The sequence below is a fragment of the Aythya fuligula genome, chromosome 13, assembly GCF_009819795.1.
Source record: "Aythya fuligula isolate bAytFul2 chromosome 13, bAytFul2.pri, whole genome shotgun sequence".
NCBI lineage: Eukaryota > Metazoa > Chordata > Aves > Anseriformes > Anatidae > Aythya > Aythya fuligula.
In genome coordinates, this window is record NC_045571.1 from 7,018,299 (window position 1) to 7,041,049 (window position 22,751).

Here is a 22,751-nt window from a genome sequence, read left to right on the forward strand (position 1 = left end):
CTTTGTAGTGGCTTATAATGGAAAAGCTTTAGGAGGCTAAAATTCCCACTCTTCACAGTCTAGTCAATGAGATTAACTTCTTGGGGGTTATGTTATTGTCTGACTAGTTGTAGAGTTTCCAGTGCACACTGTTTCTTCTTAGCGGTAGTGACAAGGTAATTGTCCAAAAACTCTCAGTGCCCAGTGCTAGTCTTGCTAAATATCACAATTTTATTGCCTGTTTGGCAGCCTTGAGTATTTTTTTGTGAAGCTAGAATCATGGATTGTGGTATTTTTTTTGAGAATCTTGTCTTTTTTTTTTTTTTTTTTAATATCCTGTATTCTTATTCATGAAAATAGCTAGTTGTTGGAGCTGAAGAAAAAAATGAGTGCACCTTAGAAGACAGCATAGAATATCCCTAAATGATCCGTTTGATTTAAATATGATAATTGAGCTTCTAAATCAGATAATCCCTCTGCTTTTTACAGTCTCAGTTTTGCACTGGTAAAAGTATCTTTCTCTCTTCTATGTTATAGGGAAGACCTCTACAGTGAGCAAAAAGAGCGTTAATTCTCTCAGTGCACAGGAGAAACCATGAAATAGGCAATACACAAGCAGTAAAAAATACAGAATAAATAAACTTTACAGAAAAAGCAAATGCTTATTCCTGCTCCTTTTCTCTTATAATGGGCTAAATTGTTAGAGTTCATTTTGGGGAGGACTTTTGCTTTTTAGGGCACTAGCCTTTAAATTAATATTTTGTTTTTAATGTCTTAATTGAATATTGACAACTGTAAGCATTTAAAAATAATGACATTATTTTATTCATCAGTGGTGAATTATTACATTGAATTATTCATCAGTGGGTGACTGGGGAAAAGGCAGTTGTCTGAGCTTGGATTTTCTCTCCCTGTTTTGACTAGGTTTTTGTTATGCAACAGCTTTTTTCCATTTTAAGTCATAAGATCCTCTCGCACATTACTCAGTAAGTTGAATTATCATGGAGCACGGTACCAATTTAATGATATGTTGGGCTACTTCACAGTGCACTGAGATGTAGACACCTCTAAATGAAACGTGGCATCCCTTTAACAGCGTGCAAAAGCAGCAGTACAAAGTGCTTGCAGCAGGAAACTGATTTGAACACCATCTTTCTGAGCTGCGCCTTTATTGTCAAATGCTCTGCCACAGAGCAGCCCCACAGTTTTCATCTGCATGCAGCACAAAGTGTCTAGGGGTGATTTTATCTTCTTTGCGTAATAACATGGCAAGTGCCCATCTTCTGGAACTGCAGGGAAACTGAGTGTTTCTCATTCATCTGAAACAGCTGAAGGCGTGCAGCTGAGCAGAGCCCAGCTGAAGAGGAATTATTGCTGGAGGGGATGTGCCCCACGCATCAGAAATAAATCAGAGGCTAGAGAAGGTACTGAAGTAACAGAGGACTCTCTGTTCACAACGATGCCCAAGTATTGTCCCATGCCAGTTGAGGTTTACTAATTGGCAGTGCTTGTGAACCTTTTCCATGGGCTCCATTCTAAAGTTAGCACCACTTCTGATCTAAACAAGTATTTGGAATGTTCTCCCTGGCAATATTCTCCTTTGTGGAAGGACTTGTGTCTGTTGTTCTTGTCCTTAGGACCACTTCTTTTTTGTTGGTTGTGTTTTGTGTGTGTTTTTTTTTTTTTTTTTTTTTTTAACATCCTCCTGGTTCTTCTGGCAATACTAACATCTAATTATGCTCATCAGTAATACTTGCACTAGAATCAAACTTCCTTGTTGTCAATGTCCTTATTTTTCATTTAGACTGCCTTTAAGTTGCAAAGCTCTCTGTGTGCAGCAACATCTGCCATTTTGTTCTTTCAGTCACGGGAGTGTGCTAGCAGACATTGATGGATTGATAATTTTGGGGTGCTGCTTCATTTTAATCTTTTGTTTTGCTAATCTAAAATAAACCAATTCTGCTTTGTCCAGTTTGCCAAAAGAATACCATGTAGGTTGTCTAGCTACTGATGTGAATGGTAGTAATGGTAGAGAGGCATTTCTAAAGACTGCAGTCTCAGTCAACACACTTGTTTCGTTGGGAGGCACTGTGCTCTTCGGATTGCTGTGTGACCTGTCTTTTCTTACCATCTCCTGCTCTGGGCCCAGTGTAAAACTCATTGAGCCCCATGACAGAGTCTTAACAACTCTAAAAGCTTTGGGCTCAGCTCTGGCATCCAAGGGAGGCAATTTATCCTTTATTTTCTGAGACTACATCATTCTTTTACTGCCTGATACACAGCTTTCTGAGATCTTCTGCTGATAAACCCTCCATAGGAGCACCACATCTCGTTGTTATTTAGGTGTGTGGAAATCCATTGATCATTTTACACTAAATTGTTGGAAAAATAGCTTGGTCCCAGTGACAGCCCAACTCACTGGAAAAGCAAAGTGCACGTCTTCTTTGACAACTACTGCTCTGCAGAGAGGTGCCTTTTCGTCAGGCCATGCTGGTCGGTGTAGCAGCATCCTTGTATGTCCTGACGTGTGCTGCTGGCACCCATCTCGAGAGCTGGGAGGAGACAGGGTGAGCAGGTCTCGGTGTCATTGTTTACTTCTCAAAGTGCCTACTGTCTGATGCACGATGCAGCTGTGCGGTGGCACAGTTTCAGCCCAGATAAGGCGTGTTGGCAGAAGTCCCTACACACACAGGGCACACGTTGAGGCAGAGCATTGCCGACTAAATCATTGCTGGGAGAAGACAATAACTGCGTGGAAAGAATGCCTTGCTTATTAAGGAATCCTCCAGCTGTGAGCATTTATTATGCCAACTGCTGTAAAGTATTAATTGAACAATGAATTTGGCTCTGATATGCAATGATGTTATTGCTCTGCATACGTATTTAAGTCAACCACGGGGGTCAGTACAATAGCTTGGCCCAAACCACCCCAAAATGACCCCTCAATGTAAGAGTCAGTGACAAAACACAGCTTTTGTGTGCTGAAAGAAAATATAAATAAGAATGTGAAAGTATCTAAGGCTATTAAAAATGAAAGAAGTTAATTATGGTTCTTATGGTCTATTCTCTTTTTGTATTTCTTTTCGTTTGGACAATGGAAAATGTGAAGTCAGCTTAGCAGTTTTCTAATCATGTTCTTAGGGTTGCTGTGTTTGAGGGTTTCGTGTTCTGCAGGGGAATGTCTTAACTTAAGCTTGCTCCACTAACCTTCGAGGAGTTGTTGATTTTAATTTGGGGCACTAATGTAGTGTGAAAACAGATCTTTTGGTTTTAGGGTTTATGGATTCCTTTGCCAGTTTTAATCTTTTTGTTTCCTTACAGCCCTGAATAAAGAAAAAGCAGAAATAAACCAAGCTAAATGAAACATTTAAAGACTTTAAAATGTTAATTGTTTTATTGAAAAAATATTAAGTATAATTTGTATGATTTGCATGATCATTTGTCAGTTGTGATAGATACATTCTGTGTATTTTTCATAAACTGGAACCTAAGTAGCCACCACCATTGTCAACCTAATGTCAGTGTTGCTTTATAGGCAGCACATCTAAGAACTGCAGCTTCACCTTTCACTAGACTCCAGCACTGAATTATTTACAAGGCAGCTGACTAGAACTCAATGGGCTGCTCCTGCTTGTGGCTGTCCATAAGCTTCCTTCAAAATTTAAAAGGAAAACATTCTCCAAGCTAAGCAACACCTCCAACTTCCATAAATTTTCTTTTTTCTCATGTTGCAGGAAAGAAAAAATCCAAATTTCAGACTTTCAAGAACTTCTTTGCCAAGAAGAAAAGGAAAGAGCCTCCACCTCCCAGGGGGGAGAGTAATTTAAAACCTAGCCAGTCCAGCAGCGATGTCAGCATCTCTGTGCTCGACGAGGCTAATGCACTTCATTCACCGAAGGAGGCTGGGTAAGCTGGCGGGGAAGGAAAATAAATAAATAAGGGCAGACCTCTTGCTGCAATGGGATGAAAGCACAGGCTGGCCCCTTAGGAGCAACCTCTGTCCAAGTTTGTGCAAAACAAGCCCTAATGCTGATGAAGGAATTCCAGGAATTTCCTCTTTCTTTGCTATGTGCTTCCAAAGCCATGGTGGAGAGGAGGGGGAGGGCAGCCAGGGGCAGGGGTGATCCAACCTCCTCCTCTGTAAAACTGCAGATAGCCCAGATTGTTTTGATTGGTTTTAGCTTTTGAAATATGTCTTGGAAGATCTGATCAGCAGCAGCTTTACAAGGAAGGATGATTGAGTATTGCTAGTACGGAGAATAAATGTAAAGTTGAGTTGCTATTTTTTAGCATAAATGGTGCTCTCTGTTGTGGTTGGGAGAACGGAAAGTGTGATGTGTTCTCAGAATGAGATTTCTGCTTAGTTTAACTTTTATGCTGCCGTTTCTGTACAGAGAACAACAGAAGGCCTCGAGTTTTGTGTCAGCCACCCTGAAGGGCTGAGCACGAGTGAGGTTTGTCAGTCCTCAAGGTGTGTGCAGAACAATTCTCAGGTCCCTGAATGGTGTCCGTTCTGAAACTTGTCCCTTTCAGTTACTGTAATAGGAACTATTCTGTATCTAGGGTGGGAGAACCCTCTGAATGTGGCTGTCTCCCACCAGGGGTGTCATGGATTAGTATCTTGCAGCCTGTAATTTGGCTGCTTTCCAGCCTTCCCCACCTCCCCTGTTAGCTGCTGAGGCTTCTCTTTGGTGTATCTTAGGCCTTGGGCTGTGGAGCTACAGACTAACCTAATGTGATGGCACGCTGGCTGCTTCCCACACTTTGCAGTGCGTTGTTAGAGGGGACATTGGACAGTGGCAGAGGTCACAAGTGGGTGACTAGATGCTGAAATCAACGTTGCTGCTAAATGCAGTGTATCATCAATCAGACCTTAGGTGCAGCTGGACACTACTGGTTTCTTTTGGTGGAGCAACTTGTAGGCATTACTTTCTCAAGGGTACTTGTGCCTCCCTGCCCCACGTTTCCTCACTCTCTCTGTTATACCACTGCATCATAAAAATGATTTGGGTTTCAGGAAACAAATAATCTCTTAATTTTGTTTGTTAGTGTAACAGCAGCAGAATATATAACACAACCAGCCCCTAGGGCAAGGGGAGTTATAGAGACTCAGCTGACCCAGTCCAAAAGGCTTAGAAATGGCTGAGCTTACACCAAGAGCCCATAGAGGAGTCTGGCTTAAAATCAGCTGTCAGATCCAGAAGCTACATGGCCGAAAACTCTTTGGTCTTTCCCTTAACCAAGTACTTCAAGTCTAATTGCTATTTACCTCAGCGCTATCCTCCATTTAAAAATGTTTTATAAGACCAGAGATCAGGAAATGAGTAAAACCCCTCTGTTTTTTCCCTTAGAGATAGGATTGGATGGACAATGCAAAAAATTGAGAGGGTAAATTTGTATACCCTATTTGAAAACCCTATCGTGTCCAGGGTTTGAGCACACTTTGTAGATACCAAGAGAGACTGAACATCGTAATCCTTTGGAAGACCTGATCCTGAAAGCCAGTGGAAATACAGATTTGAAGGGTTTATAGTCAGGTCTTGTGCTTTGCAATTCCTGGCATACAGAATACCAAAGACAATCCTAAAACAATGCTGCTGTCCGTTTGTTCTTGAGGCAGAAGCACTTGTTTTCTTTTATTCCTTCTCTTCACCTTTTTTTTTTTTTTTTTAAACCATGTGATCTTTTTAAGATTTATTTTTTTTTGAATACTAACCAGAGACCAAACCCTCAGGTGTGCCAAATGTTTCTTGCAGAAGCCAAAGGGATGTGCTCAGATGTCATGGTGCTGCAGGGCATCAATGGGATTGGTCATCTGTGAAGGACAAGGGAGCATTACATGCCACTGCCTCTTTGTCTTCTGAGAGGCATGAGTTTTGAATGGAAATGGAAAAACTTCCATGATGGCAAGGTTAAAGCACGTTGTGTTGAGAGTCCCACCATTTCCTCAAGCACAGCAGCTTGAGGGGTGCTACATTTGAACCCAGTGAGCATTTGTATGGGGAAGCCAGCATTGGAAATACGGGAGCTAAAACATCTGGGTGTTTAGCTAACAGTGCGTTTAAACATCAGTGCAAATATAAATACACTGCCTGGAATTACACATGAATGTATGTTTGCACATAAAAGACTCATCTGTACTAAAGCTGCAGTTAATTCTATATTTAATCCAATGCTCTTTTTGCCACTGCCAGGCAAAAATACAGTAATTCTTTTGCAAATGCAAATAGAATCATCTAGGCTGGAAAAAACCTTCAATATCAAGTCCAACCGTCATGATGTATATGTAGAGAGAAAAAGAAAGGAAGAAAGAATGAAAGAAAGAAACAGGTCTTGTACTGACAGACTAGAGAACAAAGAAACCTCTGCTTTTATTACTAAACAATTCCAAGTAAAAGAAATGAGGAAATGCCTGATGGAAAAGGTTAATATATCCTAATGCATGTGCATTCCATGCAATAAATAATAATAATAAAAAAACAGCTAATAACAAATATACATTATGGTAAATAAATCTCAGTGACACTGGCTTTCTGAATGCAGCAGTTATTATGTCTTGCCCGTGTACAGTGTACTTCATGCTGAAAATGACTGAATGCAGCAAAATTATTGTCTTGCCCATGTAGAGTGTCTTTCATGCTGAAAATGGCTCTGTAAAATCTAACATAAAGAAACATGTGATTGCTTTATTCACTTTAACGATGAAATAAGAGAAGGGCTTACTGGTGCGTAGAATTACTGCCTTATACATCATCACAGACACTGACTAGTACATATTGTGAGAGGAAGCATGAACTCTGACCTGTGCTGTGATAGAAAGAGCTCAGGCTGTCTTGGACACTACACAAACATAGAGAAAAACTGTTTTGCCCTGCTGTGAGACTTGGCATAACTGTATGCAGGATGCAGGAGGCAGATGCAGGAGGAAAAAGAGTAACTTGTGTTTTTTTATTGTTGTTTTTTTAATATGTCATATTTACATTATCAAAGTTAACTGTCTTTCAGGGCTTTCCTCTAAATTAAAGAGAGAATGTGAGACTAGGCAAATAAGAGCCCCCTTCTATTTTGTTTCCTTGTAGGAGGCTGTTAGACTTACTGGATTTTCCTTGTCAAAGTTTTGTTTCTAATTGTCTTCTCTTACCCTGAGTGAAACTTTCAGAGGCAGTGGGCGTAACCTAGGAGGCAGCAGAGCCAAAGAATCCTTGTAATTTGGAGGTTATAAGGCTGGCAGCCAACAACACGAGTATTCTGTTGTTTCCCAGTTAAGTGCCAGAATGTAATCCTGAGAGAGGCCATACTTGTGGTCTTTTGGACAAAATAATGTACAGACAGTGCGCCTACGCTTGTGGAACTTGGTGACTAAAGGATCTGGAGCCTTCCTTGTCATGCTACCCAAGTGCAAAATATGCCCTGCACAGCCTAGCAGACCAACCCCAATCAATCTCAGTTGATTATAACTCAATTAACAGATGTAGTTGGAACTCATCTGTGCTCCACTGGGCTGACCACTCAGTGTACATAGAAGTAGGGCAGTGATATCTTACCTGGCTACTCTAATTTGGCCATGGCTATGTAGCTGTGGCCTTGGATGCTTGTCCCATCTTTATTTGGTATATGTTTGGGATCTGGTGGTGTTCATGATACAGGTGAACAGAACTGTATTTATTGCTGGACCCAAGAGGATATCAATCAAGTTTGTTACTGTAGTGGAATTACACTTTCTGGGAGCATTTGCAAGAATGGGAGAAACAATAGAGTCTTTGGCAGGTGTGATAACACGAGGCTGCAGAGATTGCATCTGGAATGTCCCAAGGTGGACCCATTCCCACCAAAAGAGGGCACAGGACTTTTGTGGCCCTCCATTGCCCTGTAGGCTTCCCTGAGGGTTGGAAGTGTCCAATTACATATTGGCAGCACCTAATTACCTTGGGTTCTCTTTCTAGCTCACAGAGACTTGGTCACACATTCAATACAGGTACCACTTACATCATACAGTAGACACTTCCATTCAATCAGCATCCTAAATGTTCTTCCTTCTCCCTTCTGAGTGTAGAAGGAGCTAGCAGTGACTGCCACAGACAGCTAACATGCAGAAATCTGAAGTGGGATGTATTCCACCCTGGTCTCTTTATGATCACCACGATGATGTGGTGCAAAGGAGTCTCAGAGCTATACGCAGTGCAGTGACCACTCTCCTCCCTTCCAGGCCCAAAGGAAGCATGGGAAACAAAGCCTTGTCGCATGACAGCGTCTTCATTTTTGAATCTGTACCAGGAGGTGTGGCAGGGGACGTGTCATCTCAGGAAAACATACCTGGAAGAGTGAAAACTTTGCAGGTGAGAACATCTTTCCCTCATTCGTGGTGCTGCTTTGTATTAGCTCTCTCCTAGGAAACTCTCTTATGCCTCTGCTGTGCATTGTAAGACTTTGTTGACTGAAGCGTCCAAAGCCAAACAAAGTGACTGCTTTTGGATCTGCTCTGCCTCTTGGAAGTTGCTTCTTTGAGCACTTTTGGAGCTTTAAGGCTTGCCCAGGTCCCATAACGTACAACTGAGATGTTTCCAAGAGTCCGTGAGCTGGATCTTTCCTTAATGAGCATGTCCTCTTCCAATGGGATTCCTATTCTTTACTTCAGAGCTACTGTTTTTGGACTAAGGCTATTTATACTGCAGAGTGTCCCTTACACTGTTATTCGTTATAAAGGCATTTATTTTTTGAACGTCTAGCTGCGATGTTTTCACAGAACATGCTAGCACCAGGGGCTGTGTAAGTGTGTGTGATGATGGATATGTCAGGGCATTCTTAGTGACAGCTTTATTTATATCATTATTCTTCCGCTCTCTGCCAGCAAAGGATACTGTATTCTGCTAGGTCATTTCCTTCTTCCAAGGCACATACCGAACCCTCCTTGACAGCTCCCTTATCAACTATTGGTTTTATTAATTGCATTCAAATATCTGCCCAGCTTAGAGCACTGAGATAAAAGTTTAAAGTTTTTCCAGAGACTGAAAACAAACTCTTGATAAAAGGCAGCCAAAGGCTATTGAAATTCTTCCTTTGCCCTGTGTGGGCTTCATGTTGCAAAGCACAATTGCATCACATATTAAGTAATAGAGGACGCACAGAGGGACTTGTTCATCCATAAGGAGGCAAAATAAGCCAACCTTCAATTCAGGGTATTTTTTGCATAACAATAGGAGAGGCAGGAGAAGTCATGTTTATATATGACAGAACTCCATCAAGGGGAAAAAAAAGCTCTTTTCACGCTATCTCCAGCCCACTGTGCCCTCTCTTCATCCGTGCATCATCCTCCATGGTGACTTAATACAGCCAGCACTATTTTCATAGCCATAAAGGACAGTCTGTTTCTGTGAGCTTGACACTTGTCAGACAAAAAGCCAAGCACTAACAAAAGCTGATATTTTCTTAGCAATGTAGACTTCTACCAGTAGCAGACAGACTGTAAATTCGAAGTTTCTTACTGTAACACTTTGCTGTCTACATGTAATGAATTTAATAAATCAAAGATGGGAAGTTGTGAAAATAGAGGAGAGCAGAACTGACTCTCCGTGTTTTCCTTCCCATGAAAGGCAGGTATGTTGTATGTCTTACTTCTTTTTGCCCATGTATTGCAATCTTTGTGCAGTTTGTCATCAGTCCTGCTTTTGCAGACTGTATTGGTGAAATTTACTTCACTAATGCAGGTAAGAGGGCAAGAAAGCTGTTTAAACAGGGAGATTGAAGGATAAAAGGATGACATTGTGGTACCCTGTGTAGCTATAGGAGTTATGTTCCAAGTAAATCTCACTGAATAAGAATGACAGCTGCTTAGATTTATTTTGCAGAGATAAAAATGAATGCATAGCTTGCAAAACAGCATAGAATTAGGCCTAGAATTTCCAAATGTGGTTTAATAAGCAAAGGACCAGAAAAAGCAGGTCTGTATATTTATCTTGGGGATATTTGGATGAGACATTTGTAGTTGTGGGGATATTTGGATGAGACATTTGTAGTTGAAGGACAAAGATTCTGTTCAGACGTTGTCTGTATTCCAGCTTTGACATAGCTGAAAAACTTAAGCCAAGAGTTTTTGTAATGGTGTTTCCTGAGTTTTGAACTTTTTTAGTTTGAGGGAACATCTGGCTGCTTGTGAGGTTACAGACTTTGTTTGATTTTTCTAGGGTCAGGGCCTGCCAGAGCATTTTTTTGTGCAATCTTGGAAAAGAAACTCCATACTCCTTCACAAACAAAGTTGTTCCTGGCTGTTGTTATCATTCTTGCTGTAGACAGGACCAGGATGTGATGCTGGAGAAAACTAACAAGCAATTCATTCGGGTGGACCAGAATTGAATTAAGTTGTCTTTACATAAGAAGTGGGACCCAGATAATTGTGTGACAGAGGGTAGTGACACACTGACAATATCTGGGGAAGGGCTTTGGGAAGGAAAGTTGTCCACATAAACTTGGGGTTGGGAACTGTGGACTGACAGTGCTTTGTGGGGTTATATGTGTGTCCTGATACATGTTATCATTTAAAGAATGCTTAAATCTAAAAGAATTTTTAAAGTTTAAATTTAAACATATTAAAAATCGTCTAAGTTTTCTGGCATGGTAAAATTTGTTTTTGATAATTTACGGAATAAAACTGGTTTTAATTTAGTTTTGTACAGAAGTCTGTTCTAATGATGGGTCCTTGATGAGAGCAATTAAATAAAATCTAATTAATGGCTGTTTCCTGTGAATAGTCTGTGACTTCAAATATTTCTGTTAAATAAAAGATTCTGCATAGGAGCAACTGGGATAAAAGCATCCAAAGTGTCCCCTGTAGAGAATGCCATTGAAAGTCTAAATTTCTTTTCAATCACAGCTTCAGTTGCAGCAAAACATCAGGTTTGGATCACCTCCTCTAGTTATAACTGGAAAGAGACTGGAAGATGCAGGTGCTGTTTCTGAAGATGATGGATTACCTAGAAGCCCTCCTGAAATTTCAACCCTTCATGAAGTTCTGACAGATTCAACAAGCAAGGTACAATCACTACGTCACTTTAGTGACCTCCTGCATTGAAAAAATAAAATCTATCTGGGGAATGGGAACACCTTTTACTCTATACCCACAAAGATCTGTTTCAAAGCCATTTTTCATTCATTTTCTTTTATGCAATCCATTGGTATTGTGACATGATGTTTGTGTAGAACACCACAGGAGTTATTCATTTCAGGCCAACATTTGTGAATGAGGAATTAGCATAATTCTTTGGTTCATTAAAGTCTGTTTGTACTAATGAACTGTCTTGTGGTTTAAAAGCTCTTCCTCCTGCCAGACACTTTTTGATAGAACAAATCAGTCAGAAGTAGAATGAATTACTTAAGTGCATTATGGACTCATCACCATGAGGGATAGCTAGGAACTGGCCTTACAAATACTCCTGAGTACAGCTTTCTGTGGTTTTATGTAGATCTGTGCTAGGGCAGCTGTGACCTATATCATTAGAGAAAGAGGAGAAAAAGTCAGTTGATGTAACTGAGTGATGTAACCAAAGTCAAGGCAGTGTCTCCTGGCAGGTGCGTATGGCAGAAAGTATAAAAAGTGAAATTTTTACATGTGAGTGTTGTGTGACTGTGACTATACTACTTCCAGTCTGAGAACAAGCTGAGGTACACAAACTGCACAAACTTCCCATGTATTTGAGCTCCAAAGAGCTGGAGACATTGGCAATTTCCTGCACTTGTGAAAGAGGAAGAGGTTTGGGATGTTTCAAAGCTAGTGAGGAATACAGAAATAATGAAAGCTGCAGAAGAATCTTAAACAACTACTGTTTTTAAAATGAATTAGCTCAAAACCAGGACAATGTTAGTTGAATTGACAGGTGAACAGTGAAAATCCTATTAGCCTGGTGTGAATAGGTGTTGATGGGGCTCAAAGAGAGTCTTGGGGTTAGTTCTTTCTTAAGAACTGCCTTTCTACAGCAGATGCGTGATTTTGGATTTCAGTGAGTATGTAAGCATCTGTAAATTTGAAGATCTTAAAACAAAAGCCAAAATACAAAATAACTAAACAATGTATTGGCTCAATTACCCATTAAAGTGTTTGTTGCTGTATTGTATATATGTCTAGCACAGTGTTTTGGTTCTTTGTGGTCGACCTTAAAGGCATATCTCACAGCAGGATAAAGTTCTCCTACTTTGATCTCCAGTGAACAAATGAAACCTACCCTGTGAGGCAGGGACTTTCCAGTGACCCTTTGTCTTTCCTCTTGTATTTTTTCATAATCAGTACTGTATATCCAGTTCCAGGCAATTCAGTGTGATACTTCCTTTGATTTACCCTTTTCCTTATTTTATCCCACAGTCCTCCAACCCTGTTCAGCGTCATAGCTCTTTGAGTTTAGGCGGGACAGACAGTGAAGATGAACAGGTAAATAGCTACTCTTCCTGCTAATGAACTTTCCCAAGTCAGTGTGTATGGTGTCTGTATCGAGCCAGTGCAGTATTCATGTTATCTGTTCTGGGTAGAATATATTGTAGCAAACCATTCATGAACAGTTGAGAGCGATGCAAATGATACTGAAATCACACTCTTGCAGAGTTTTGAATATGAACCAAATAAAGAAAGGCAGAAATCTACTGGTAAGTGGTTTGTGTGAACAGTGTAGTCAGCTCTGTAACACACTGTGAATCTGTAAAGTTACACAACAGAAAATTGGATAACATAGTAGGAAAGCAAAACACTTCAATTCCTCTTCCATATCCCAGTGCCCAAATAACACCAGCACATACAGCTTATTGAGTGCACCTCCCTGTTGGCAGTGGCTTGTGAGCAGTGTCCTGCTTCTCTCTCATCACTGCAAAGAATTGCAGGATCTGCCATTTCGGGCACCATGTATTCCACAGGAAAAGGTCTGTGTTAATTCAAATTTCACTCTGGATTGCAAATGACCGTCAGAAGCAGCAGGTTCTGCTGTCAGACCATCACATTCTATTCCTTGACCAGCCTGGAAAAATTTACTGAGGTTTTATTTTTGGAGAGATGCCTAGGTGACTTTCACCTTGACTGTCCCTGCTGGTTGAAGCTGAGCTAAACTCCTGCTCAGCTCATGCTCTCAAGGGTCAAGCAGAGCTAACCCCACTGCCGAGGAAGCTTTCCTTTCCATTTTCTCCTTGGCCAGCCTTTGAGAAGGGAGAGAGCAGCAGCCTTTGAGCAGACCAGCTCAACTTCCCTGTCCGTGGTTGAGATCAGATACTTTCCTGCTTGGTCATCCCTAGATCTTTTGCTTTAAGGATAGAAAGATAAAGACATGTCTCCCTCTCTGAGTGTACTGCTAGTCAGACAACCCTAGAGCCTCAGCTGATCTGGGTAACTTAGATTGTCATTACTTTTTAATAACTTACATATTTTATTGTTACTTCAGTGTACATGTTATTAATGTATCTCCTATTCTATATTTTGACTAAAATACTCCATTTTGTAAGCTTGCATACTTTTTTTTACTTACTGTATAAAAAGCCCTTTTTTCTCTGGTACTAAAGTTTGAGTGCTTTCAGTCCTACATCCTCGTCCCCTATGAGAAAAAAAGGCAGGGACATGAGAAAACTTTTTTGCACAGAATTCCCCTCCTTAAAGGGTCTTCCCTTTAGGGATTTGGCTAGCTTCCCAATACTGCAGCATCTGTTCCTTTACCCAAATATTTTTCTTAGTCATCCCAACATGTTTATATATATATTTAAAAAAAATCCTAAAAAAAAATCTTTTTTTTTTTTTTTAGTAGCATTTATACCTATTTTTGTAATACCAGGATTTGAACTTGCAGAAGTTACTACATTAAATAACCTTATTCCAAAGATGAGGAAAATGTTGAAGAGCAGCGACAACTCTACACCTTATTCCATTTCACAATGTTGTATATTTAGTAGAGGAAGAAGAGAATTGGATCCTAAGCAATTTGAAGTTACACACAATGCAGTGATTTATGTGTTACTCTTGTATTGATTTGGATGCAGACAAGAGTTACTTAACGTTTTTTCTCTGTGTTACTTTGCTGGGTTTTCAAGGACCTTCATGCTGCTGCTGCCTCTGTGGAAAACCCTGATGTCTGTCTCACCCATGAAATTCTCTGTGCCTTCCACATTAATAGACACCCATTTTCTGATTAACTGGAGATAAATGTGGAGCTGTCACTTAAAGCCAGCATCAAGTGACTTCACAGAGACATTAACTGGTGTTTATACTGCCTTTGCCAAATAGCCTTTACAGAAATCTAACTTCCTTCTTGGTATCTTCAACCCAGGCTGATTAAAAACAAAGCATGGTCTCAGCTTCTGGGGCTGAGGACATTTTTTTGACACAAACACTCTTTAGGATATCTGCCTCCTAATTGCAGCATTCTCTGTGTGCAGCCTCCTGTACACAATAACCAACAAATACCAAATTTATCTTACACTCAAACACAAATGTGGAAAGTCTGTCTCTGCTCCCCTGTATTTGAGAGAAGACACCAACTGTCAGTGCTCAGAGAAAAACAGTGGAAATCCTCAGTGGAGTAGGGAACTTGCCATGTACATGCAGTGGTGGCTCAGATACTAGTTGCACGTGGTTTGTACATTAAATAAGCAGAACTATTAATTCTGTAATTGGAAGACAGAATAACTTGTATATAGAAATGAGTAGCTGTTATTATTTTTGTAAGTTCTAGTGATCCTTACAGGTTTAGCATTAATTCTGTAGAACTATAGTAATAGCTCATTAACAAGATTAACAAGAAGTATAATAATAACTTATTAACTAGATATGTTCTTTCTCTTTTTCATCTTGTGTAAGTATTTCATGAGAATAATCTATATTTATTATAATACGTTCTGTTGGGGTTTGTTTCAGACCTAGGAATTAAAAAACAAAACAAAACAAAAAACAATAGAGAATAAGGAAATTAGTTGTAGTTACCTTAAACACAAAGTGTTGTACCTAGAGACTTTTTGTAGGTTAGTTGGCAAGATACTTTCATTATCTTCAAACCTTTATCAGCATACATGTTGCAAACTCTGTGTTGTACCTTAAGCTTAAAGAAAACCAAAATTCAAAGGTCAAGCACAGTTAAATGGCTGCTTTACCTGGCTCTTCGGCCAAAGACAATGTAGCAGGTGTGTTATACTGAATGAAGCATGTTGGGCACGTGCGAAATTTTGCAAAAGCCTGGTCAACACTTCAAAACCGTAACAAAACCAGTCAAACTGCAATGTTTAGGGGTTTCTCTACAAACACTTCTGTAAAGCCTTTCTTTTCACAGTGTAATCTAAGGTTCTTGCTGCTTAGTCCCCCAGAGAAGCATTGGTGTGAGGATGAGACCCACATCACTATCTGGACAATGGTTTTGGGACACTTGTTGAGAGAAACATTTGTTTGTTTTTTTCTGGGAGAGTGGATATTAAGAGGAAAGTGGTGTGGTAACTTTCTGAGAGATAATAAGGAGAAAGTACCCCTGGTACTTTTGTGGCTTTTTAATAACGCATTCCTGCAGTGTGTCTCAGTATGAGGAAGAAAAGGCAGCTATAAAAACTGCACCAGTGTCTCCTGCTGGTGCAGGCATATATTGCAAATGGCTTTTCAGATAGTGACTGGGCAGGGGACAGCTGAGGCTCTTACTGTGGGAGAGAATGAGACAGGTATTTCTCACTTCTGTGTAACGTACAGCTGAACACAGAACTGAGTAATTTCTGTGCAGAGACAACATGAGACATGCTTTTCAAAGTAAGGATTTATGACCAAAAACACAGCCATTTCAGGCTTATGAAGGGGAGTAAGCTAACAGAAATGTGGAGAAGCTGAGCAAAAAGTATAATGCCATGTTTGTGTTTTTATAGATACCTTCTGGAGCTTCCTCCAGGCCTATCAGTCCTTCATCCTCTGCTGCTCTTGGGGCCCCTGGCTCACGAGGCAGCAGCTTCCTTCCAGTTGACTTCACCATCCCTGCCAGTCCCCTGGGCTGCCTGGACACCTCAGCAGCCAGGCACAGGATTGCCATAAATCCCCGGAAACAGAAAGGCTTCATCAATAAGAATCAGCAAACCCAGGTAAGTCTTTTCTGGAAAAGAATCACTGTGCAGAAAAAAAAAAAAGTGGTTTTTATTTTATTTTCTCTTTTTTTTTTTTTTTCTTTCCTCCTCATGTCTTTTTACTTTTTTCCTTCTTCTGTTGGAAGAGAGCAAAGCTCCTATTTTTTCAGCAAACCTGAAGTTATTTCAATTTAAAAGGAGCGGAATAAAAGTGCAAATTGTTATTTTTTTTCTTTTCATTACTTAGTCAAAAACATTACAGGTTACATTTCATTTGTAAAAACATCTGTGTTGTTTGAAAAGCTACTATTCAGTTTTAAGCAAGCCCAAATCTATTTCCACAAACAATTTCAGATTAATTTAATTCATTGTATGTCAAGGGAAAGAGTGAGGGGTCTTAAGAAGGGCTGTGCCTCTGCTTGTGTAGGAATCTGTTGCTGAGATGGATGAAAACAAATGAACATAGCAAGCCTTGAGATCTCTTCAGGGGCCCTGAAAAGTAAAATTGTGTGACAATGGGATGAGAGACTCTTTGGAAAATAGAAATTAGGATGAGATGCATCTTATCCTGATTTCTAGGAAACATTGAAGATTAAGTTCACCAGACGGAAAAGTCTGGAATGAAGCTGGAATGTGAGGAAATAAGGAGTAACCCTTCTATACTGCATGTTCCCCTCCCTGTCAGAGAACCATGCATGAAAATCTGTCCTGGAGTTAGAAGTGCCCTGCCTCAAGGAAGGAAGGGAGCAAAGGAAAATCAGGAAGAGTAGAATATTTTTCCCGAATCATTTTTTCTTGGAAACTTGAGCCCTACAGTGTCTTTGCTGGATATTCTTTGTGCTGCAGCTGGTGTAACTGTAGTGCTGAAGGAGAAAAGCTAATTGTGGAGGTGCAATCAGAGATACCAGAACTGATGATGGTGATGTCTCTGGCTTGCTTTGTTCTCTGCCACCAGGTAGCTAGGGTGATGTCTTCAAAACATGTTCATTCTCTTAGAATATGTGAATCTCAGAGTGTTTCAGGGATTCAAGAGAGATCAGTGGGCTGCCTTTCACATTTTAAAATATGAATGATTTCTAGAATCTTAACTGGAATAACACATTACCCACAGCATTGGTAAAAATTACAGGAGAGATTTTGTGGCTACATGTTTTGTGTATTCATAAATGTCCATGTATGGATAAAATACAATTTCTGTGCGTTATTCTTAGAACATCTTTCTGTTTCTCATTAGGTGGAACACCTGGAAAATGAAGCATGTCTTCATGCAACTCCAGAAAAGAAGGGAAATTCAACAGAATTACCTGAGAGTGACCAGCATAAAACTGATTGGGAAGGTAATGCAAACTTAGGAATTGCAAAGATAATGGTTTGAACTCTTCTACAAAAGGTTAACAGGACCTATTTGGACTGCAAGTCCTTTCAAACTAGGCAACTTCTTGGTTTTAGATTATAAAACCAATCCTGCCTACTAAAGTGTGATGATGGGAAAAATTATGTACTCCAGTCAACAATATGGTGCTGAAATAGTGAACTTTGAGTGCAACATTAAAAAAAATAATAAGGGAGGTGAATGTAGCATGTTCAGAAGTACTTGTGCTACATGGTTGACTAGAACACATTGTTTGGGGACCTGAGTTCCTTGAAACTCAGAAAAAAATTAACCTCAGCATTGTATGTTATGTGTTCAAAATGACTTTAATTGGCTTGTTTAACAGATCTTCCTCTCCTGCCTCCCCTCGTATCATTTGAATAATAACTAGTTACCAGTGTTAAAACAATTGTAAATTGTAAAAACGATTGAAATTTCTCCAAAGCAGCACAGAGATTTTTACCTTTAGCACCATATTACAAATGCACTAGCTGATGGTAATGCTATACTGTAGAGGAAATGTGTTGGCATCTTGTTTTTGGGGCAGACTCAGGACCTGATGCTGTGGGATGCTAAACGCCCTATCCCAGGAAGCTAGTGTTTGTCATTTACATATCTGAAGCACTGAGGATTTCTGCTGATTCAGAGGAATGAGTGTCAGGGCAGCTTGGTGGTTCTCAGCTACTCAGGGAGGGTTGGATTTACTTTAAATGCATGGTACAGCTGATAAAGGGTAACACCAGCCCTCAGAAGTGTTGCTGATCTTACTCTGTGTGCACAGATCACCGCAGTAGTCCCTCAGCCTGCTTCACAGACACATTCGAGTTTGTGTGTGTGGATATACCTAACCTATCCAGATGTTCTGTAGTCCTGATGGAGCTCCAGGAGGCAGAGCTACCTGATGCTGAGGTGTTCTGCTCAAATACATAAAATCATCTCGATCATTCTAGGCAGCCTTTCTAGGCATACACATGAAGAAATACCTAGGGAAATCCAGATGTTAACCTTACATACGTGCAAAAAAAGAACTAAACAACAACTGATTTGGTACACCTTAAGCTGACAACAACTTTCAGTGGTTCCTGGCATTAGGTATATTCAAACTACAAACTCTCGTTAGTTTTCTTATCTGGGCAGTCTGTTTCTAAATATGCTTTCAACAGCCATATTTCTCAGATAATGGCAGCCAAACATGGGGAAATAATGCTAAATGACTGCATATCTGAAATGACCTACTGATACAAACAGTGCTTGAATTGTAACCTTGCGCTTCTCTTTTGTTTAATACAGGCTTATCAGCCCAGGTGGAATATGGTGCAAAGGAAAGTGGTTCTAAGGAGACGCCAGGTGTAGAATGTCCCACTGATGCTACCCCTGACTCCTGTGAATCCACGCTTGTGGCAGAAGACTTCTGTACTTTGCTGCAAGAAAGTGAATGCCTGCCAGACATGGACCATGGCTATAAATCAGCTGCACCCCTTCTGAGACCTGAGCCTTCTCCAGAGAACCTGGAGGAACAGCACAGTGCAGAAGTGCCATGCTGTTCAGATGAGTCTGCTGGTGAATTGAAATTACATCAGCAAAATACCAATATTGAAGTATCTGCACTTCCAAAACCTCAACAAACTGAAGTTGGAGCTGTTGCACTTCCAGACATAGTAGCAGCTGACTTGTTTAGTAATGGCACAGAAACAGAGACCATAAATATATTGGCAGATGTTGTGCAAAGGTCCCCAGCAAAATCTGTGGACCAAAATAACGAAGACCAGAGAAAGGGGGATGCACTGTGTATTGGCAAAGTAGAAGCTTGCCTGGGAACTATTCAGAACTGTTCTAACCAGTCTGTCTCAGATACTGCACAGAGCACTTCACAGGTTGCTCTAGCTGATTCAGGGCCTCCTTCTGACATCAAGACAGTGGCTGTTCTGAAGTCTGAAAACAGTTCAGCAACAAGAAAAGACAAAGAAACTTATGAAATTATGGAATTTCAGTCATCCAAAGGCAGTGCAGAAAACAAACAAGACACTGCTGCATCTGTGTTAGAAGCAGGTTGCGTGCTACCTCCCAGTAAACTGGATGAAAGTTTTAAAGCAGAAATACCTTGTCCTGCTTCAAAGGGTAACCAAGTCAGTCAACAAACCAGCACATCATACACTTCTGAAAAACTTTCCATTGGATGTCTTGCTTCTTCAAGTTTGGCTGGATTAAAGAGTAATATCTCTTCTAACGATGACAGTAAGGAGCAGGTAAGCAGTACAGCTTCTCACAGAAAAACAGAGAAAGACAGTCGATCTTCAGAAGAAAATGTAAAAAGTCCACTAAAGACTGCGGCTGCTAAACCAGTTAGATTTACCATTGCACCAGCATGGCAGAGATCTCTCTCAGGGGGTTCAAATTCAAAGGAAGATTCCTATAACAGAAGTTCTCCAACCTCCCCTATAAAACCAGAGTTGTTTGAAGGAATGACAAAAGAATATGCAGGCATCCAGGAATCCACAAAAAACAACCCGGATGGATTTGATCGAGACCGTAAGGATGGTGATTTGCATTTGAATTATTCTATGGAATGGGCTGACCGTGAAGCACAAAATTTTGAAAATCCATTTGGGGTCAAACTGAGGAGAACATCTTCTTTACTCAAATACCAGAATGAAAACCGTGCTGAGTCTCCAAAGCTGATTCCCTCAGCTGCTCCCACTGCTTCTTCTGCTTCAGCCAAGGAGGATCAGAAGTCAGGGGGCAATGGGAAGCCACCTCCAGGTCTTCCAGTCAGCACAAAATCATTTGTTAAAAAAACAGATCTCCTAGAAGACAGAAGTCCTCCCAAAACAAGATCAGAAGAAGTGTCAAAGAAGCAAAATGGTAGTAAACCTTCAGGTATTTATATCGTATTTTTATTAAAACATTGTAGAAAACAGTGATCATATAAGACCCTTGACAGAATGGCAAACAAGAGATAGAAATCCTCTTGAAAAGGACTGAGTTCAGCCTTGAGTTTGTTAGCACTGAAATTTAATAGCTTGATCATTTGGTCAGTCAAGAGAATTCTTGGCTTATCTTACTGAGGGGTGTGTTCCAGCAAGAACAATAACAGAATAATAGCTTAAGGGCATCTGAAACATTTCTGGTACAACCTATTTCTGCATGTAGTTGGAGTTTTAATATAGCTTTTTAAAACCTACTTCTGTTTTGTAGTTATTTTTCCAGACTGAAACAACTCAAACCTTAACTAGGAGTTGCATTTAGGTGTGATCTTTTTTCCCTACAGTCACTTAATTTAAAATACTTAAAAAGTGAAAAGGCAGCCTGTATTTTACAGCCTACATGAAAAAAGAATGGTTATCTTACTCATTTAATTTGCAATGTAAGGATGTTTTTTCAAAGGCAAAATCCGGTTCACAATGATCTCAGTGGGAGTTCTGCCATTGACTTAAACGGAAGCAGAGTCAGGTCAAAAACTCCAGAATAAACAGAAAAACAGTTATTGCCAAGGACAGAATCATCAGGGAAGGTAATTTTATCTCTGCAGTGTTCAAAAAGTGTTACAGATGCTGAAGGATTTAAAATACAAAACACTTTAGCTTCAGACAGACTTGACCTAAATCCCTTCTTTACTTCAAAAATGCTTCTTTTATAGAAAAAGTCTCCTCTCCACATTTGGAAACTTATTCCTCTGAACCGGCTTGGGTCTCCATGGCAAAACTAAAACAAAAGGGTTTCCAGGGCCACCCACTTGCCAAAGAACATAAAGCTGAAGACAAAGTGTCGACCAAAGTGGATCAAGAGGAGGTAGAGTACCAAGTGAAGTTGCTTGGGTGTGAATTCTGGACCAGATCGTGTGGGTATTTGTGCACACTGCTCATTGACATCTTGATGTGAGGCAGGTTGTTAGCACTACTTGAAACTGATTTTTAGGACTGGTCTTAGAAATCTATTAAGACAGACAACTGATACAAATAAATAAACAAATGTATGAATACTGTGTGAATCAGTGGTTAGTTTCAAAGCTGGGTTATATGTCCTCTTTCATTATTCAGACCTGAACCTTTTCAGGGCTTGGACTACATAAATACATTCTGAGCAATATACAAGAGCTGCTGTGAGTTGCAGCAGCTTCATCACTCTTGGTGACCTACAGACAGCATTTGCTGTTCTGCTCCAGAAACTCTGTACTGAAGGTCTGGCCTTTCCACTGTCTCTTGCATATATTCCCTGTGCCCCTTGGGCAAGCCCTTCAATCCCCCATCTGTCAGAGAGCGAGGAAAACTTGCTTACATGTACAGTAATCCTCTATTTGTAACAGCTGTCTTTTTTCTTGCCCTGTCTCTCCCTACCATAGGATGCACCCAACTTTTCCTGTCTAGCTTTTGCTGCATTTCCACAGTTAGGCTTGGAGATGCTGCCAGGGCTCCAATAGCAGGCTTTATGAGAGCAACTGGCTGGCAGGTTTCTTATTTGCATTCTTTTCTTCTCTTCCTCCTTTTGTAGCAAGTGATCTGTGCGAGTGAGAACATACTGAAGAAGAATATGTCTTCTAGCTTGAGCTCTCAGGATAAGAAACCACAAATGAAGACCAGTATTTCTGCTGCAGCAGGTATTCTTGTTCAGTTACATCTTTACATAGTGGCTATAATTTACGCAAGTAAGTGGTGAGAGTGGTAGCTAATGGGGGCAGATTGCTACCTACTGAATAATCAGAATAATCAGCATACTTTATATAAAGCCTGTTCAGACTGTAGTTTGCATATAAGTCCTATATGTATTACATCACATGTATTTGTTGTATTGGTTTGCTCATTCAGCAGAGAAAGCAAGCGATGAACTTTTATCTCCATTGCCAGTTCATGGAATGGCACATAAACAATATGGTTATGTATTAGTGGCAAAGGTCAATACTAAAGAATATTTTCCAGGGAGCAGTTGAAGTTGGAGAGTGTCCAAAAAAGAACAGCAAAAAAGGTTGGGTCTTCCAGACCTACAGTCAGCCAGGAAATACTGATGGGAGTGGGAGTTGTTTAGTCTAGAGAAGAAGACTTTGCTGCAGAGAGGAAGAGACTAATTTTTATGCCCTGCATGAGCTTAAAATGCATTGGAGAGGTTGAAAACCTTCCTAACAATAAGAGTACTCAAGTACAGAATAGGATATGTTGCACACAGAGGGTCTTCAGTTTCCATTGCTGGATTCATTTAAGAAAAGATTAGATAAACATACATCGAGAATTATAAAGGTAAGAGTCAGTTCCACCCTCGGGTGAACACAGAGTCTGAATGGCCCCTCTCCTGCCCAGAGAACTGTTATTCTCTGTAAGAAAGATGCAGGGGAAGAGTGTGACTCAGACATCGTGACTCACAT

The 22,751-nt window shown here is 40.3% G+C and overlaps 1 protein-coding gene across 3 annotated transcripts in view; it reads left to right on the top strand.

The window, feature by feature from the left end:
- Nucleotides 1–22,751, top strand: part of KIAA1210 (KIAA1210 ortholog) — a 43,612-nt gene that overhangs the window by 15,701 nt on the left and 5,160 nt on the right. For all 3 annotated transcript variants that reach the window (XM_032196588.1, XM_032196590.1, XM_032196589.1), the window contains exons 3-11: nt 3,714–3,885; nt 8,186–8,315; nt 10,847–11,005; nt 12,329–12,394; nt 15,835–16,044; nt 17,261–17,363; nt 18,689–20,275; nt 21,036–21,187; nt 21,887–21,992. In XM_032196588.1, coding sequence (XP_032052479.1) covers nt 3,714–3,885; nt 8,186–8,315; nt 10,847–11,005; nt 12,329–12,394; nt 15,835–16,044; nt 17,261–17,363; nt 18,689–20,275; nt 21,036–21,187; nt 21,887–21,992 — 2,685 coding nt within the window. The remainder of the gene's footprint in view (nt 1–3,713; nt 3,886–8,185; nt 8,316–10,846; nt 11,006–12,328; nt 12,395–15,834; nt 16,045–17,260; nt 17,364–18,688; nt 20,276–21,035; nt 21,188–21,886; nt 21,993–22,751) is intronic.